At 43.5% G+C, this 19,396-nt stretch overlaps 1 protein-coding gene across 1 annotated transcript in view; it reads right to left on the minus strand.

Moving 5' to 3' along the window:
• The window catches only part of LOC124622251 (protein unc-13 homolog C), a gene marked incomplete at its 5' end in the record, with an annotated part of 692,708 nt that overhangs the window by 48,087 nt on the left and 625,225 nt on the right, over positions 1-19,396 (minus strand). Inside the window, one exon of the mRNA XM_047147909.1 lies at positions 14,290-14,388. Coding sequence (XP_047003865.1) covers positions 14,290-14,388 — 99 coding nt within the window. The remainder of the gene's footprint in view (positions 1-14,289; positions 14,389-19,396) is intronic.

Below are 19,396 nucleotides of genomic sequence, written 5' to 3' on the forward strand. Positions count from 1 at the left end.
GTTATAGCAGCTAGGCTCGCATTATTTCATTGTCACAAGAAGTCCCATCAGTCATATGCTGCATGGGCAACTGATCTCAAAGGGCTGATTCCTGAATCATTAGTGTGGTGGCCAGCCGCACAGCCGTGTGAATGCTACCACTACTATTGTGGCCGACACAGCATTCTCAGCTGACGCAGGCAGATTTACTGATAGCCAAAAGCCCAGCAATGGCACGGGTGCACCTGATGTGTGAAGACAAAGCAAGAACCAGTGTGAGCCAGGCATTGGCATGCACCGGATGCATTGCATGAAGAGCTGTCCTGCCTAGCACGTGGGTTGAATGATCACGGACTCACCACATGTGCGCACACAAAAGCCTCACCCATGAAAAATGTTGCACTCCATGGATAGTGCCGGGAGTCGGCCATACAGAGACTTGCCCATGGCAACAAGATGTCTTGTGGAGTGTACACCCTCCAGATCATGCACTGCCCCACCTTAAGTCGTCAACCGTGGTCACATAGTCAGTGATGGAATATATCAGGCTCAATCACATGATCTCTATCATTGTAATAAATGCGTTTGCCTTACACTGGCGTTTCATTTGTATTCAGCCACCTTGACCTCCTCTGAGTGGAGTGCATGGGCACTACTATAGGGTTGGCTCATCGCACAAATAATCATAAGCAGAATTACAAATAATCCCACTATCCTGGTGACCCAGACGTGATCTGAAGGCCAACGCATGGTGACAAACTTTTCTCTTTTAACATTTGCCCTGGCACGAACTGCTTATCTACGCTTACGACCTCGCGCAATAACGATTTTTTGTTGTTGTGAACCACAGTCATGTGTGAATGTAAACTATACAGTGATTTTTGTGTTAAAATTTTGTGTGAATGTGTCTAGTATCGTGTAAAATGGCAACCACAGAGGAGCTGGAAAGGACAGTCCAGGACCTGCTAAGGCGCAACCAGGCACTGGAAGCTGAGCTACGGGCACGAAGAGCCCGCGAGGAGTTGTCCCATGAAAATTCACGCAAGCATGCCACCGTCGAACTGGCAAACCCTACTACAAGCACTGGACGAATGTTAATTAGGATGTTGCCATTCTGGCCATGCTATCCATTCCTGTGGATTAGCCAGGTGGTGGCAATGTTCTATATCTACAAAATGACGTGCAAGCTTGCGAAATTTGGCCATGTCGTAAACCAGCTCAATCAGAATATTGCTGTTGAAGTGCAAGACATTATCACCACTCCAGCAACACAGTCCTAATATAAGCAGCTGAAGAATTGACTAATCCGCCATATTTCAGCATTGCAGGAGCAGTGGGTGCATCAGCTGTTGCAACATCAAGAATGTGGCAACAGGAGGCCCTCAGAGATCCTGAGCCATTTATGGGCCCTGGCGCAACTTGATATGGTCCTGGATTCGATATTACGCACCATCTGGGTGCGCAGCCTGTCAGTGCAAGTACAAGCAGTGATTGTAGCCCAGCCCGAGATGGAGTTGGATAGCGTACTGAACCTGGCCAACAGAGTCCTCGATGCACTCGCAACGGCACCAAACATCGCCGCCTCTGCAGCCTGTGCCGCCGTAGAACCAGCACCAATGCTCGGCCCATGTCAAAACGCTATCCCCAGCCATGCCACAGTGGATGCCAAGCTCCACACCAAAGTTCACGACTTGGCTACCCAGCTGGCATCACTAACCACGCAGGTTGAGCACTTGGTGCGTTCACCACCATAGCGCAGCAGGAACCGCAGCAACAGCCATTCTGTCTTCGGATGACGTGACCCAAACTGCAGTAGCTCACCTGACAGTATGTCGCTGACATAAGTGCCGACATCTGATGGCTACTGCTGGTACCACGCCCGCTTTGGCAATGATGGAGCAAACTGCCAGCTGCCTTACTTGCACCAAAATGCCAACCTCAGCCAGAATTAGATGCATCCAGCTGTGGTGCCATATCAAGGTGTCTCTACATAGCAGAGCGGCATGACAGTGTCAGCTACCTAGTAGTCACGGGCTGTGACCTGTCTATATACTCATGATCTATGATCAGGGACAAAAGATCAAGCAAGGAACTGTCACTGACCTGAATAAAAATGTATGGCACACACTACCGAGAATTGAACCTTGGCTGCGCCGCATTCTCATGTGGACATTTACTGTGGCAGACGTCAATGAGCCAATCCTGGGCACGGATTTATTGGTGCACTTCAATTTGCTAGCCGACACAGCGAACACTTAGCTGAACAACTCTATGACCGGGTTGAAGATAGTGAGACAGCAGCGACATGCTGCCTTCTTCAATGTGAAACCAGTGCAGTGCTCCTGCCCCTACGCCTGTATTCTAGACCAATTTCCGGAATTGACTCGACAACCTGGCACACCGAAAGAAGTCAAACATTCCACGGTACACCACATATTAACCACAACTACTGCACCCACCCCAAGTTGACTGTGTTGCCTTGTCCCTGATCGGCTCGCCATAGCTAAGGCCGAATTTGAGGTTATGCTGCGACAAGGCACCATCCACCCGTCAAGCAGTCCCTGGTCTTCTGCCTTGCATCTTACTCGAAAACGGACAATTTGTGGCGTCCATGCAGTGACCGCCATGCACTAAATGTGTGAACAGTGCCAGATCGCTACCCAGTACCACACCTGCAGGACTTCAGCCATGCTCTGGCGGGGTCGTTACTGTGCAGCAAGGTTGACTGTGGGAGGGCATTCACACAGATCCCTGTGGCGCCTGAGGATGTTCCAAAAACGGCAATAGCGACACCCTTCAGACTGTTTGAGAGCCTCTTTATGACTTTTGGACTCAGAAATGCATGCCAAACTTGGAAGCATTTCCTGGACAATGTTTATGAGGCCTACCATGGAGCTTTGCGTACCTCAGAAAAATCCTGGTGTTTTCGAGGTAGCCCAAGCTCCACCGCCAACACCTAACAACCATTTTCCAGCGTCTCAGCAAAGCCGGAATCATCATCAATCCAGCAAAGTTTGTGTTTGGAGTCGCTGAGACAGAATTCCTCAGACACCTCATCAACCCCAGCGGCTGCAAATCACTTCCCGAAAAGATATGAGTGATCATGGAGACGCCTCGTCCACAGATGTACAAAGAATTATGTCGTTACCTGGGGGTGCTGGATTTTTTCCGACGTCACATACCAAACGCCGCTGCTGTCCAGGAACCTTTGACTGCAGCCCTACGAGGCCCGACAGCAAAAGAGAAGACTCTGTTCCCTGGACAGATGCACTGGAAAAATGTTTCAATGATTCAAAACGTGCCCTTGCAGAAGCGATGCTAGTAGTGCACCCAGTGCATGACACACAGCTAGCCGTCGTAGTAGACGCCAGCCAGACAGCTATAGGAGCGTCATTACAGCAACTCATCAGCGACAGCTGGCAGCCACTCGCCTTCTTCTCCAGGAAGCTCTCGGAATAGCAAAAACCTTTAACGCGCTTATGACTGTGAGCTACTAGCGATATTTGAGGCTGTGAAACACTTCCGCCCGTCTGTTGAAGCTTGTCCCTTCATTACATTCATGAACCATAAACCGATCACACAAGTGTTCATGAACAATCACAATAAGTGTTCACCATGCCAGTTCTGGCAGCTGGAGTACATCTCGCACTTCTCCAAAGACATCCCCAATATCTCTGGCATTGACAACACCATGGATGACTGCCTTTCTCACACGTGTGCCGTCATCTCTCCCCCTGTGAACTCTGAAAACATTGTTGACATACAGGAGAGTGACAACGAACTAAATAGCCTCCACCACGATGCCTCCAGCAGCCTTCAACTCGAACTGGTGCCTGTGCCCGGCTCTGATTGCCAACTTCATACATCACCGCCACGACAGTCACCACTGCCTTCGTCCAAACATGGATGGCTCGCTTCAACTGCCCCAGTCACCTGACCACTGACCACAGGTGCCAGTTCGACTGCGCGCTGTTCACACACATCGCCCGACTGTGTGGAGTGCAGCTGCAAAAGATGACAAGCTACCATCCGGCGTCCAACAGCATGGAAGAGAGGCTCCATAGGACGCTAAAAGCTGCCTTAACTTGCCGTGACACGAGTTGGACAGAGGCCTTCCCCTGGTACTGCTCGGCCTTCGAGTTACTCCCAAGGAGGAAATTGCCACTTCATCCACTGACCTCGTATACCGGCAGTCACTGACTATTCCAGGGGACTTCTTGGAGGAAGCACCACTGCTGCACAACCATTCCACCCCACCACTGACAGAACATTTACGTGCACACATTGCTGGCCTCTGAATGCACACTCTGATGCAGTACAGAACAGGCAAAGTGTTTGTGCACGCCGACCTGCAATGCTGCAGCCATGTCATGTTGTGCACTGACGCTGCACAGCCACCACTTCGGTGCAAGTACTTGGGACCACACTACGTCATCGCCCATGGCTACAGAATGCTGGAGCTCGAGGTCAATGGCAAACTGATAAAGGTCACCATCGATCATGTCAAACTGGCAGAAGACATAACTGCCGAGGAAGCTTCCCATGCCGCCGGCCCGGCACCGCCCATAATTACCACTGACAACCTGCAGATGCCACTGGCTGTCATCCCACTGCTAGCTGTCACTGCACCACCACGTGTGCCTCACCCCTCCCCTCCCACCCAGACAGCACGTGCAGTAGCCCAAAGCCCTCCCCCCCCCCCCCCCCCCCCCCCTCCACACCCCCTCTCCACAGCCGCCAGCAGACTACGTCACGGGCTCCCGCCAGTGCGTCCATTTCAAATGCCTGTGCTGCGTGACAATTGTGCCATGCTGCCAGCACCAAATGAGTGAGAACCCAGTGCGCTAGACGCCACCTGCCATAGAGATCCTGTCTCTTGCAGGCTGCCTCGTTGCTGAGCCGTTACCAGTTGAGCCCCAGACTCTGCTGCCCACGTCACCGGTTGTGTATCTGTTGACACTCCTGGGACCACATCCATGTCGTGTTGCCTCCACCACATCAAGTGTCAAGGTAGGTTTCCCCCGCACCAGTCCCCATTATTGGAACTGCGTCTATGCTGAGATGCCTCTTCCATGCTGAGTGACAAGGCAGTCATACTCCCACACCAGTTACCATAACTGTCTCCCCTTTGAGCTCTGGATGCCGCCCCTGTGCCGCTGGATGTATCCATCACAGTTCCGGGACTCACGCACTAGACACGACATCACAGAGCCATACACTTATGCCGTGCGATGCTTCAGACAGTTCGGAGCCAGCACTGCCAGCTACTCCTGTCATAGCCGCTGCACGGAGGACATGCCCCCTCACATGCCCAGCAGTCCTGCCTGCTGCTGCTGCCACTAGCCACTGCAAGAGGCACGCCAGTCAGCACCATGTGCTGATGTCACCAGCCGCCACCCAGTCGTTGCTACACCAGACCCCAGCCACTGCGCTACTGCTGACGTCACCACACAGCATGCGAATTACGACAGGATAGAGTTGTAGACTGATGGCTGTGCTGTCACGCAGCTCCCAAGCTCCACTCTCCGAGGGGGGATATCTGTGGTGGCCCGCCACACAGCCGTGCAAATGCTAGAACTACTATCGCGGCCGACACAGCATTCACAGCGTGTGCGTGCAGATTTACCATTAGTCAAAAGCCCGGCATTGGCGCCGTGCACACCGGACGTGTGATGACAAAGCAAGAACCAGTGAAAGCCAGGCATCGCAATGTGCTGGACACATTGCACGAAGAGCTGTCCTGCCTAGCAATGAAGCACGATGGTACAGCGATCGCGGACTCCCCGAACGTGCGCACGAAGAAGCTGGCCCATCTGTTTATGCAGCCGCTTCCACCTTGCCCGCGAAAAACACTGCACTCCGTGGATAGTGGAGGGAGCCAGCCATATAGAGACTTGCCTGTGAGCACACGGCTACGAGACATGCTCAACCTCATGCTATCAACCGTGGTCACGCAGTCAGCGATGGACTCTATCGGGCTTGATTGTATGCATCTCAGTCATTGTAAGAAATGTGTTTGCCTCATGCTGAAGTTTCATTTGCATTCAGTCACATTGGCCTCCTCTGAGCAGAGTGTGTGGGCTCGACTATAAGGTTGGTTCGCCACACAAATAATTGTAAGTGGAATTACAAGCAATCCCACTACAATGTAATAATTATGTATGCACTCATAAAGAAGATTCTGCACAGGCAGTGAAATTAACAAATCGTACTCTCAAAGAAGTGATGACGATAAATTTCAAAAATGTCAGATGCTGCATAGCAATATTTTGAGGAAATTGGCTTTATCTTCTGTAAACCCATTTAATGTATAGAATGTAGCTCAGCACAATTTTGATTTAAGTGCCCTAGAATCTATAAAGGGCAGTCCCATTCACAGCACAGTCAGCATGATCAGGACTCATCAACTTTATCTTTGTCATCATACTTGGTATTCAAAAACATGATGTGCATTTAGGGAGAAAGCCCAAAAAATGAATCAGCAGCAGTGCATATTCAACTCACAGTCTGCATGTAGTCCTCCTACCACTCAACCTCACTATAACAGCAGGAAGTGGTATACAGTATGCCCACATTGTTTTGGTAAATACATGAGCACTTAGTGCCCGTATCAGGAAACAAACTACGTGCAGTACTGTAAGCAAAGACAAGGGGTGGAAGTTTGCAAAAGCTGCACACTGATGATGCTGCAGCAGCATGGCACACTCACAGGTGAACTATTTTACAGAGCAATGATGAAATTTTTCTCGTCCACTAGCAATCAACTACCAGTTACTAAAATTTATTGCTGATACCAATTCACCAATTCCTATTATAAATGAGGAAACTTGCACTCCCATTATTTCTCTGTCTCTCCAGCTGACAGCAGACAGGTTACAGTCCTGCAGCATGCACTGCATACTTGTGCATGGTAAATGCACAATAACAGAACTGTACACAAAAGTCAGATATCTGATTACTTTCTTAGTTGTGCCATTATGTCAGGCACAAAACATTTTTGGGATGGACGCTTTTTCAGCTTTTGGTTTTAAAATAGTAGATGACATCACCATTGTATCAGCAATTAGCTGATGATCTTGATGCGCTATGCACCAAATTTTAAGACCTATTTTTACCAAGCACGTTGTTGTTGTGGTCTTCAACCTAAAGACTTGTCTGATGCAGCTCCTCATGCTACTCTCTCTTGTGTCAGCCTCTTCATCTCCAAATAACTACTGCAACCTACATCTTTCTTAATCTGCTTGCTGTATTCATCTCTTGGTCTCCCTCTACATTTTTTACCCCAAACTTCTCTCAAATACTAAATTGGTGATCCCTTGATGTCTCAGGATGTGTCCTCTCAAATGATCCCTTCTTTTTGGTGAAGTTGTGCCACAAATTTCTTGTCTCCCCAATTCTATTCTACACTTCCTCATTAGTTACATGATTGACCCATCTAATCTTCAGCTCTATTCTCTTTTCACCTAAACTGTTTATCGACCATGTTTCACTTCCATATACACTCAAGACAAATACCTTCAGAAAAGAGTTCCTAACACTTAAATCTATATTCAATGTTAACAAATTTCTCTCCTTCAGAAATGCTTTTCTTGACATTGCCAGTCTACGTTCTATACCCTCTCTACTTCAGTCACCATCAGTTATTTTGCTGCCCAAAAAGCAAAAATCATCTACTACTTTAAGTGTCTTGTTTCCTAATCTAACTCCCTTAGCATAACGCGGTTTAATCTGACTAGATTTCATCATTCTTGTTTTGGTTTTGTTGATGTTCATCTTAAATATCCCTTTCATTCTGTTCAACTGCTCTTCCATGTCCTTTGTTGTCCCTGACGGAAATACAATGTCATCAGTAAACCTAAAAGTTTTTATTTCTTCTCCTTGAACTTTAACTCCTATTCCACATTTTTCTTTGGTTTCCTTTACTGCTCGTTCAATGTACAAATTGAATAACGTCATCAGGAATAGGCTACAACCCTGTTTCACTCCATTTTCGACCACTGCCTCCCATTCATGCCCTTCAATTCTTATAACTGCTGTCTGATTTCTGTACAAGCTTTAAATAGCCCTTTGTTCCCTGTATTTTACCCCTGCTACCTTCAGAATTTCAAAGAGCGTATTCCAGTCAACATTGTCAAAAACATCCTCTATTTATCTACAAATGCTATAAATGTAGACTGGTCTTTTCTTAATCTGTCTTCTAAGATAAGTTGCAGGGTCAGCATTGTTAGCGTGTTCCTCCATTTCTCCGGAATCCGAACTGATCTTCCCTGAGATTAGCTTCTACCAGTTTTTCTATTCTTATGTAAGGAATTCATATTAGTAATTTGCAACTATGACTTATTAAACTGCTAGTTCAATAATTTTCACACCTGTCAGATACTGATTTCTTTGGAATTGGGATTACTACATTCTTCTTTAAGCCTGAGGTTATTTCACCTGTCACATATATCTTGCACACGAGATGGGAGGGCTCTGTCATGACTCACACTCTCGTAGTTCAGTAGTTCTGACAGAGATCATCTACCCCTAGGGCCTTGTTTCAACATAGATCTTTCAGAGCTTTGTCAAATTCTTCTCACAGCATCATATCTCCCATCTCATCTTCATATGTGCCTACTTCCCTTTCTATAATATTGCTTTCGAGTTCAGCTCCTTTGTATAGGTACTCTATATATTCCTTCTACCTTTCAGCTTTCCCTTCTTTGCTTAGGAATGGTTTACTGTCTAATCTCCTGATACTCATACAGGGGCTTCTCTTTTCCCCAAAGGTCTCTTTAGTTTTTCTACAGGTAGTATCTATCTTTCCCTAACTGAAATATGCTTCTAAAGCTTTACATTTGTCCTCTAGCCATTCCTGCTTAGCAATTGTCAATTTCATTTTTTAAATGATTGCATTCCCTTTTGCCTGCTTCATTTGCTGAATTTTAAAATTTCCTCCTTTCATCAGATAAATTCAATATCTCTTGTGTTACCTAAGGATTTCCACTAGACCTTGCCTGTTACCTATTTGGTCCTCTGCTGTCCTCACTATTTCATCTCTTAAAGCTACTCCTTCATCTTCTACTGTATTCCTTTCCTTGTTTTAGTCAACCATAGCCTAAAGCAAACTCTGAAACTCTCAACAATCTCTGGTTCTTTCAACTTATCCAGGTTCCATCTCCTTAATTTCCTACCTCTTTCCAATTTCTTCCGTTCAAAACCAATAAGTTGTGGTCAGAGCCCATATCTGCCTCTAGAAATGCCTTACAATTTAAACTCTGGTTCCTAAATTTCTGTTAACTATTACATAATCAATCTGGATCCTTCAAGTATCTTCAGGTCTCTTCCACATATACAACCTTCTTCTATTATTCTTAAACCAAGTGTTAGCAATGATAAATTTATACTCTGTGCAAAATTCTACCAGACAGCTTCCTCTTTCATTCCTTCCCCCCTATCCACGTTCACCTACTTCTCTTCCTTTTCCTACTATCAAATTCCTGTGCCTCATCAAAATTAAATTTTTGTCTCCTTTAACTATCTGAATAATTTCTTTTATCTCATCATATATTTCTTTAATCTCTTCATCATCAGCAGGGCTATTTGGCATGCAAACTTCTGGTACTCTGGTAGGCATGGGTTTTGTGTGTATCTTGACTATGATAATGTGTTCATTACGCTGTTCATAGTACCTTATCAGCCATTCCTATTTTCTAATTCATTATTAAACCTGCTCCTGCTTTACCCTGATTTGATTTCGTATCTATAACCCTGTATTCACGTGACCAAAAGTCCTGTTCCTCCTGCTACCAAACTGCACTAATTCCCCTATATCTAACTTCAACCTGTCAATTTCCCTTTTTAAATATTTAACCTACCTGCACTGTTCATAGTACCTTATCAGCCATTCCTATTTTCTAATTCATTATTAAACCCACTCCTGCTTTACCCTGATTTGATTTTGTATCTATAACCCTGTATTCACGTGACCAAAAGTCCTGTTCCTCCTGCCACCAAACTGCACTAATTCCCCTATATCTAACTTCAACCTGTCTATTTCCCTTTTTAAATTTTCTAACCTACCTGCAGGATTAAGAGCTCTGACATTCCATGCTTCGATCTATAGTGGGAGTGGGGGGAACTCTGTCCAAACAGGCTATGAAGGCCCAACGGTACTGACCAGCCACCATGTCATCCTCAGCCCACAGCATCACTGGATGTGGATATGGAGGGGCATGTGGACAGCACACTGCTCTCCCAGTCGTATGTCACAAGTAGCTCCTCAGTTTTCTCACAAGGGTTGAGTGTACCCTGTTTGCCAACAGTGCTGGGCAGACCACATGATCACCCATCCAAGTGCTAGTCTAGCCCGGCAGTGCTTAACTTTGGTGATCTGACAGGAAACAGTGTTGTCACTGTGGCACAGCTGTTGGCCTGATCAGCAGACTGTCAATCTTATTTCTCCTGATGATGACATCTCCTAAGTAGTTCCCACATGGAGTTCCAACCCACCATAGGGTGTTCAAATAATTACATAACTCAGATTCAACTAGTCCTCTGCAGCACCTAACTAGTTTAGAGCTGAACCAGTTCCAATAGCATCATGAGATGAACTCATGCCTGTATTAGGTCATCTGATGGAACAAGACATCCTGACACCTAATCAATACGCAATAACACTGGAATTGTTATGAGAACCAAATAGTGCTCTGTGTGTTTCTGGTGACTTAAAATTAACTGTAAATGCACAATCAGAGATTGTCCCATTCCAAGACCAGAAGAGTTCATGTCAATACTATCTACCTGCAGTTTATTTTTGACTGCCACTAGATGAACAGCTCCGCCAATTCATGGTCATAAACACCCTAATTGTATTGTGCAGATGCAAAAGGTTACCTTTAGGAATAAGTAGTGCACTAGACTTTTCCAGCATTTCTTGCAGCAGCTGATTCAAAATATTTTGAATAGTCAATTATCTGGATGATACATAAATATGCTACATCTTGTAACTTACGTCTAGTGTTCCAGCGCTACAACAAAATGGATTGAAGTACAACCTACAAAAGTTTGAATTCTTTCATCAGTGAGTGGAATATTTAGGCCACATACTGAGTTTTAAAGGACTTCAAGCCACTCTGTGGAAGTGGCAGAAAATACTAAAGTGCCTGTGTACTTAAAAGACCTTCAGTCATATCTCCACAGATGGAAGATAAACTTACAACTAAAATTATTGACCATTTTGATTAAACAAAACTGACTTTACTGATCTGGAAAAAATGCTGGGACTAATTTCAGTCACCTAGAAGGAACATGTTTCACAAAACAATGACAAAGAAATTTCATATGTGATTGTATTTTTTCCATAATCTTCCCAACAAGCTTTTTGGGCAATAAAAAAAATTATATAAAAACAAGTTCATTTCTGAAGCATTTTCACCCATCTTATACTCCTTTTTGGGATGCATTGTGGATTATGTGTATCTTATGTGGCAACATCGGTCAACTGTTTTATTCCTAGCAGGATCAAAGATTCAGTGTAAGATCATTCAGAGCTTTGTTAAGATTGGGTTCATCACAGCCTCTCATCGACAACTTTGAATGAGAAAGCTGGGCATAATCCAAGGCTTCATTTAACTTGGAGTAAACAACACTAGGAGTGGCTTTACCAATGAAGAAAGTATGTACATATCTTGTCACAATCCTTTGTTTGCTATCAGACTATGACTCTTTCTTTGTAGTTTCATTCACAATTTCAACAAAACAAAGAGAGAAATGTGCTGCTCCAATATCATCAACCAATTATTTTTAAAATACGGAACTAAATAATTGCATACTAAATATCTTACCTGTGTTCTCAAAAAGGTGAATTCAGAAGGAACACTTTCAGGAAACATTGCCTCAAAGATTTCTTTGCTATCTTCACAGGCTGGTTGAACAGCAAAGCTCTCCTCCCTATCACTTTCAAAAAATGTCCATTTATGAATGGTCAATTAAGTGTCAGGACTCTTTTCACCAGTTAAAACATTATCTAAATTCTGCTTCTTATGTGGCAACCTATGGCCCATCAAAATCTTTTATCCTGTTCACCAATTTGTCTCAATGTGGGACTGGGAAAGTTCTTTCTCACGAAAGAGATGAACAACCTATTGTATGTATGTCTAAAATGCTGACTTCAGCCTGGATCAATTACTCACAAATCAGAAAGTAACACTAGCTATTATATTTGGCAACCAAAAATTCCATACATATTTTACACCAGAAAATTTCACACATAATGGACCAAAAACCATTAATTTCCTTATTTGGTCCTAAGAACTGCCTTCCAGAAAAAAACGCTGGCCCCTCTTCCTCAGCAATAACAATTATTCAATTCATTATTGGCCAACAGCAGGGCATGCTAATGCTGATGCCCTATCCAGACTACCTATGGCACCAGATCTGACATTTGATTCTTGTGAAACACTGTCCTTCCAAACAGATGACACCTTACAAAACCACCTACAAGAGTTCCCTGTTACAGAATTTGTAATTGCAAATGTTATATCTTAGGACCTTGTCCTCAAACAAGTTATGAAATACATTCACTGAGATTGGTCAGAACACCCCCCATCCCACTCCTTTAAAGAGCTTCACACACATTTTCCCCTAAAAAACATGATACTGATGCAGGGAGTACTGATGCCGACATTAGACAGTGAAGACTGCTGTGTGCTCAGCATGCCATAAACATCCTGCACCTTGTCCATTAGGGGAAGATATGTATGAAGGCACTGCAAGAGCAGCACACTTACTGGCATGCAGGACATTGAGGGGACAGCCTGTTCCAGCGCAACCTGCACGTCAACCCAGTCAGCACCCCTTCAATTGTTCTATGCCTGGTCAACACTGCAGCCAGGAGTGTATATCAATACGGACTTCACTGGCTCCTTTTTGGGAGAGAGGTAGCTCATCATCATAGACTTATTTTCCAAGTTTCTTTATGTAGTTCAAATGTGAAACACCATACCAAAGAAGAAGTAATCACTTTTCAGAAAGTACTTGCTACAGAAGGGGCCTAGGATAAGCTGAGTGGTTAGTTGTTAAGTTTCAGATGCGGACAGTGCTGTCAGCTAAAACTACGGTTGAGGTCTTGACCCAGTTCCTGGCATCAAATACTGCCTACAATTGATCCTCTGGGACCCCCAGAGGTCTACAACATGCACACACCAGCCCAACCATTGCCCCACTTCTCACTGGGCACAGAGGTTTAGGCTTGTGCCTTTGGGAGGATCTCATGATGGATAATAGGAATCATAGACGTGCCAGGAATGATAAATATTTACACTTGATGCCAGTAGTACCATACTGGTATGACATCCCAACCAGCTGTGCCCATGCTTGGCAGCTTCCACCTCTAGACAAGCACTGCTGCCCCCGGAGCCAGATCAATACAACTTCAGATGCCTGGTAGACCCACATCCCCAGGCTTAGAGCTGCTGGAGCCGGTATCCCATGGAATGGGACCCTTTTCCATCACCAGCATCACCTACTTCCAGCACAGGCACAGAGACCAGAACTCCAGTTTCATCTGACTCCAGCAACAGTACCATGCTCCTTCAATAAGCGGAGAACACAGTGACACCAGATGTAGAGATGGACAGCAAACCTTTAGCTGGCTTGCCCATCCACACCTCCCACCTCATGGTACAGTGATCATGACACTGATTGGGACACTTCTGGCCCTATACTCTAGCAAAGGGAGAAAGGGTGCTATATCTCTGTCCTCCAACAATGCTGTTGATATCCTGTGATGTCTGCTGCCAATGACTCATCCAGTGGCCAGTAATAAGTGCCAACAGGCTGTCAAATGGAGCTGACCATTGACGTCAAGCCAGAGATAAAACATGGCCCCTGGGCAGCTGCAACACTTCGAATCACGTTGTGCTAAAGTCTCTATCTTGCTTACACTGTACTTTCATGGCCTGACTGCTTACTGGATTTCAACTGTACTTGGTTACATTTTGTATTGCTGTTCTGTAGAATCATTGACAGATCTGCTTGAACCTCAGCTGTTGGGATTATTCTTCTGACTACCTGGCATGGAGAGGAACTGTATACCCATATAGTCAGTGTAATAGATAGTGTCTTGTCTATATCAAATGTAATACATTTTACTAGGCAAAACACTATCTCGATTGTTTAACCTAGAACAGAAATGTTTGGCCATGTGTATCAAGATTTGTTACTGAGTATCAAAAGTTTCTAGGGCACTGAAAATTAGAAGCAAATTATTATTATAATAGGAATGAAAGTAATTCATATTTTTGGATAAAGTCAATCTTGATGTGTTACCTTTGACTGTCACTTTATGTTCTCCAGTTCCTGGATGAGTGAACAGATCCACCTGTATGGAAACTTCTCCCACACTACCCTCATCAATACTCTGTGCTTCTGTGAAAAAAAATACAGTATATAAATAATTTATTGAGAAAGTGAAACAAATATGGTCAAATTAAATTTGGCAAATGCTTTTATATTTGCAGAAACAAGAATTTGGTGCGAACATTGTAGTTAAGTGCAGTAACAGATATTCATAAATGTCAGATTTTGTATAGAAAAGACATTCAACAAACAGACAGAACAGTACATCCTGCCACAATATCTAAAAATGTCAATGCACCAAACAGATTTACACTCTCCAATACTATTCCTGACAGAAAGAGAAAAATATAAATGATTTAACAACAGAGTCTTGTGGAGGAATCAAAAGTAGTAATTTACATACTGCTCATTTATCACATGCACACATGCTAATTACAACGTACAAAACATTGTTTCTTACCACAATTATGAGTATTCAATACCAAAACTAGATTTGGCAAAGCAAACGTCAGTACCAAAGCTCATAAATATTACTGCTTGGTTAAGAAAACATGCAAACATTGCTGTCCAAGCATTTTATACAAACAGGTAATAACAGCTGGTAAGAGATCAAAAGTTGATGGATAAAATCCATAATCACAATGAGCAATTAACAAGAGCAGAACAGGCTCTTTACATGGACTTCTGATGTAGTGAGGTTAACGGTTTCAACTAGGGACATGAAAATTTCATGTAAACAATAATTTGAAAGAGAATGTGAAATCAGTGGTTTTCAATGGTACAAGATGAAACACATGGTTTTCACATAATTTTGTATTTTCCATATTTCCTTGTAAAACTGTTATAAGTCAGAAGTGTCCTGTTCAGTAATACAGGTACTTTTTAGTTATTTTATATTGAAACCAGATATTGAATTATTTTCTCAAGGCTGAGATTCAAATAGAGTGTTAAAATGACTTTCATTTCCTAGATAAAGAACTGCTGTCCTAGATGTGACATCAGATGAAAATACCATACTTCCAACAAACTCAATTTCAGAATTTGTTATGCGTGGCAAAGTGTCAACACTCATGTTGTCCAACATCTCAGAAGTCTGACAAGCAACTAAATTTTTTTCAACAAACAACTGTATAAAGGGTCAAACTTGCTTATCAAATATGCTGTCAATTCAGATTTATCTCAAACATGGCAAACACCATCCGTGTTTGACATAACACGTCAAACACAGCAGCACACTTATGTCAAGTGATTGAAAGCTGCATCAAGTGGGTGTGTTAGATGAAACTGCTGATTTTCATCTCACACACCTCATACAAGGATACCAAATATATTTTAGGTATTACTTTCACCAATGGCCATTGTTTTCTTTACATGAAGTACAAGATCTGTCAAAAGATCTATCACCACTCATCCACTTGGTTCTCAGTGACTTGTCAGTGGGAAGGTCTACAGGCCTGTATAAGGGAGGCAGGGGGCAAGAAGAACTCCAGGTGTTATCCATCTAACCAACAAGTACAAACGCTGTCTTCCAGTGAAACTGAGCCAGTAAGACATACTTCACCTGTTGGGATACCTGTTGCGTCCACTGTCAAGGGGAGGTGAACACAAAAAGGTAGGGGTCTGTTAATAATTGGCAATTCAACTGCTCTCCCTTCCCTCTTGGGAAACGGCAGCCTTGTGCTGTCTGTGTGCATTCCTAGACACATCATTCCTCATGTTAAAGAAGCCATACCAATATTCGCTGAGGGTACAACGTGCAACCAAATACAAGTTGTGATACACATTGGAATGAAGGGTGCCTGTTGTCTGGTGTTATTCTTGGAACAGTCAAGTGACTGGCACAGAAGCTTGAGAAGATTAGCATTGCTCACAGAGTTCAACAAACCTCATCATAATCTGAAGCAGTCCTCAAAACTTATTGGGGCCCTTTGGTTCTTTGCTGAGCAAAAGACCTGAACCAAAGATTTCAAAGGAGCTGTGAAAAGTTATGCTGTGACTTGCTAGACTTGTGCTATAGGGTTGAGATTTGTAGGGACTCTCTGTGCCTCTAAATGGGTCAGAGGGTGCTACATACCAGAAGCTGGAGTGCATACAAGGGTTTCTTAGGCAATTCTGCATCCATTCCTAGCTGTAGGAGACCCTCAAGTATGAGGGTAAGATTGAAGCAAATGCACTACCCCCCCCCCCCCCCCCCCCCTCCCCCAGATTACATGATTAAACTCCTAGAGATCAATTGCCAAAGCAGTCACAACAAAGTCAAAGAGTTTGAAACAGTCCTAAGAACCTGCAAAGCTCATATAATACTAGATACCAAAAGCCAGTAAAAACTTGAAACTGACAGTTGTGAGTTTTTGGGTTAAATCTAAGAGTATACTGAAATGACAAGACAATGAGTTATGGAGGTGGTGTATTTGTCACAGCAGAGAGAACTTCAAAACCACGAAGACAGAAGCTACAGCATCATGCAAACTGTTTAGGCAAGACTCATTATAAAGGTTGGATATAGCCTTGTAGTTGAATCTTTTTCATAAGCCTCCAAACTCACTCCCAGATGTAACCAAAAATTTTAGACATAAGCTCTGTTTGCTAGTATGAGTGTTCCTCAAACACAACATCATCAGTGGAAGAGCCTCTATCATCTAACAATCAGTTGGGATGGTTATAATTTTACAAGTGGTGGGCGTGGCAAGACATCCTGTGAACATTATTAAATAAGGCATTTAGCAATGTTCACAGGATGTATTGTCACACCCACCACTTATAAAAGTGGTGGGAATGACAGAGCAGATAGTTCAGGAACCCACTTGTGTTGGAAATATATTATACATAATATTAGACATAATGGCAACAAATAGGCCTATATCTTTGACATTGGTCTGCTGTAGAGCTTCGGAACATGTTTTATGCTTGTGTATTACATTTCTGGAGACTGATAATCTCCTCTGTAGGAATCAACAATGGTTCCCAAACAATGATCATGTGAAGCCCAGTTTTCTCTGTTTGTACACGAAACCCAGAAGGCAGCAGATACAATACCTGGGTAAATACCATATTCCTTGATTTCCACAAGGCATGTGATACAGCTCCTCAATGTTACCTATTGAACGAAATATGAGCAACCAGAATATCAGACTAATTGTGTGATTAAACTGAAGAATTCCTAGCAAACAGAACATAGCAAAGTTTTTCAATGGAAAGGAAGGAAGGAAAATTGGCTTTAACATCCTGTCAACATCAAGGACACTAGAGAAGGAGCACAAACTCGGACTGTGTCAAGGATGGGGAATGATATCAGCTGTGCCCTTTCAAAGGAACCATCCTGGCATTTGCCTGGAGCAATTTAGGGAAATCGTGAAAAACCAAGATCTGGATGGCTGGACATGGCTTTCAATCGTCATCCTCCCAAATGTGAGTACAGTGTCCTAGCCATCACATGCCACCTCGCTTGGTATTCTCAATGGAGAGAAGTCTTCAAACATAATGCTAACTTTGGGCATACTCCCAAGGGAATGTTACAGGTACTGTACTTTTCACAATACTATAAATGTCATAACACACAGCACTGGAAATTCCCTGAGGCTTTCTGCGGATATTGCTGCTTCATACAGAGACGTTGTATTGCTAGGAAATTATAGAAAGGGTTGATACAGATAATAGAAAAGATCCAAAGAAGAGCAGAGTGCTTTATTACAGGTTCATTTAATAAACACGAGAGTGTCACAGGAGACATCAAGCAACTTCAATGGCAGACCTGTGAGAGGCATTTTGCATCACAGCGTGGTTTACAGTTACTGTTCTGAGACTATACATTCCTTGATAAGTCAACAAATATATTTTCTTCCTCTTATGTGTATCTCGTGAAATGCCCTTGAAGATAATTTGGAGAGATTCAAGCCAACACAGAGGTTTACTAGCAATCATTCTTCCCATGAACCCTTCATGAATGGAATGGGAAAGGGGGATGTGACAGTGGTAAATAAAGTACTCTCCACCACACAGTGCAAGGTGGCTTGTGAAGTATAGATGTAGATGTAGATTTCTTTGAAGATGCCCATACTGAAACTAGCATCAGTGACCACACGGAAGCTTTGGCAACAATGGTTACTAAAGCACAAATGACAGCTCAAACAAGATTTACATATTTAGTAACTGAAAGAGGCACTCATGTCCCACCACAATGAGGAACTCAAAACATTTACCTCTGGACAGAAGCATGCAAAACTGTGGCTACAAATTACAACAGCAGTTGTCTACACAAAAAATGGATATGTACATCTATATCTACATATATACTCTGCTAGCCACCAAGCGGTGTGTGGTGGAAGGCACTATTCATGCCAAAGTCATATTTCCCCCCCTCTGTTCCACTCATGGATCACACGAGGGAAAAGCGACTGTCTGAACGCCTCAGTACAAGCTCTAATTTACCTTAGCTGTGAATGGTGATCATTGCATGATCTGAAAGTTGGTGTTAATATATGTGCTCTACATCCTCAGCGAAGATTGGCTTTTGGATTTAGTGAGCAGGCCCTTCCGTTTAGCGTGTCATCTTGTAACAACAACAACTCTATACTATTGTACATATAAGTAGTTCTTTTCTTCCGATTTTTCGATAAACATGTGTAATTGATGTTCTGATTTCATTTCTTTTTTGTTTCATGCCATTATATTAAGAAAACTGTAAGTAAGTTTCAATGTGAATATTAATGTTTATGTCAAATGTCAAGCAATATTCTAATAGAATTGAAATGTAACAAATGTTGAAAATGTTGTAAGATGTTTAAAATTGTAACTGTGCGTCTGGTACATATGTAGGAAATGTGTTAGGATATGTAGAATGCTAAACCTTGGGTGAATACCCGGTATGTAAGGGAGCGGTAAAAGGTGGATGGCAGGCGAGCGCGGGAAAATGCATGCGGGCACTGCATGGCTCAACGGGCTCAGCAGTAGTAGTTGGAGTTTGGCTCTGGTTTGAGCAACACCTTCTGGAGCGAGGAGGCTCTCGTGGAAGATATAGCTTTGCTGAGCCTCGGGTATGCTGTTCCCACGCCCACACAGCATGGCAAAATTCCATAGG

This window comes from Schistocerca americana, chromosome 7 (assembly GCF_021461395.2).
Source record: "Schistocerca americana isolate TAMUIC-IGC-003095 chromosome 7, iqSchAmer2.1, whole genome shotgun sequence".
Lineage (NCBI taxonomy): Eukaryota > Metazoa > Arthropoda > Insecta > Orthoptera > Acrididae > Schistocerca > Schistocerca americana.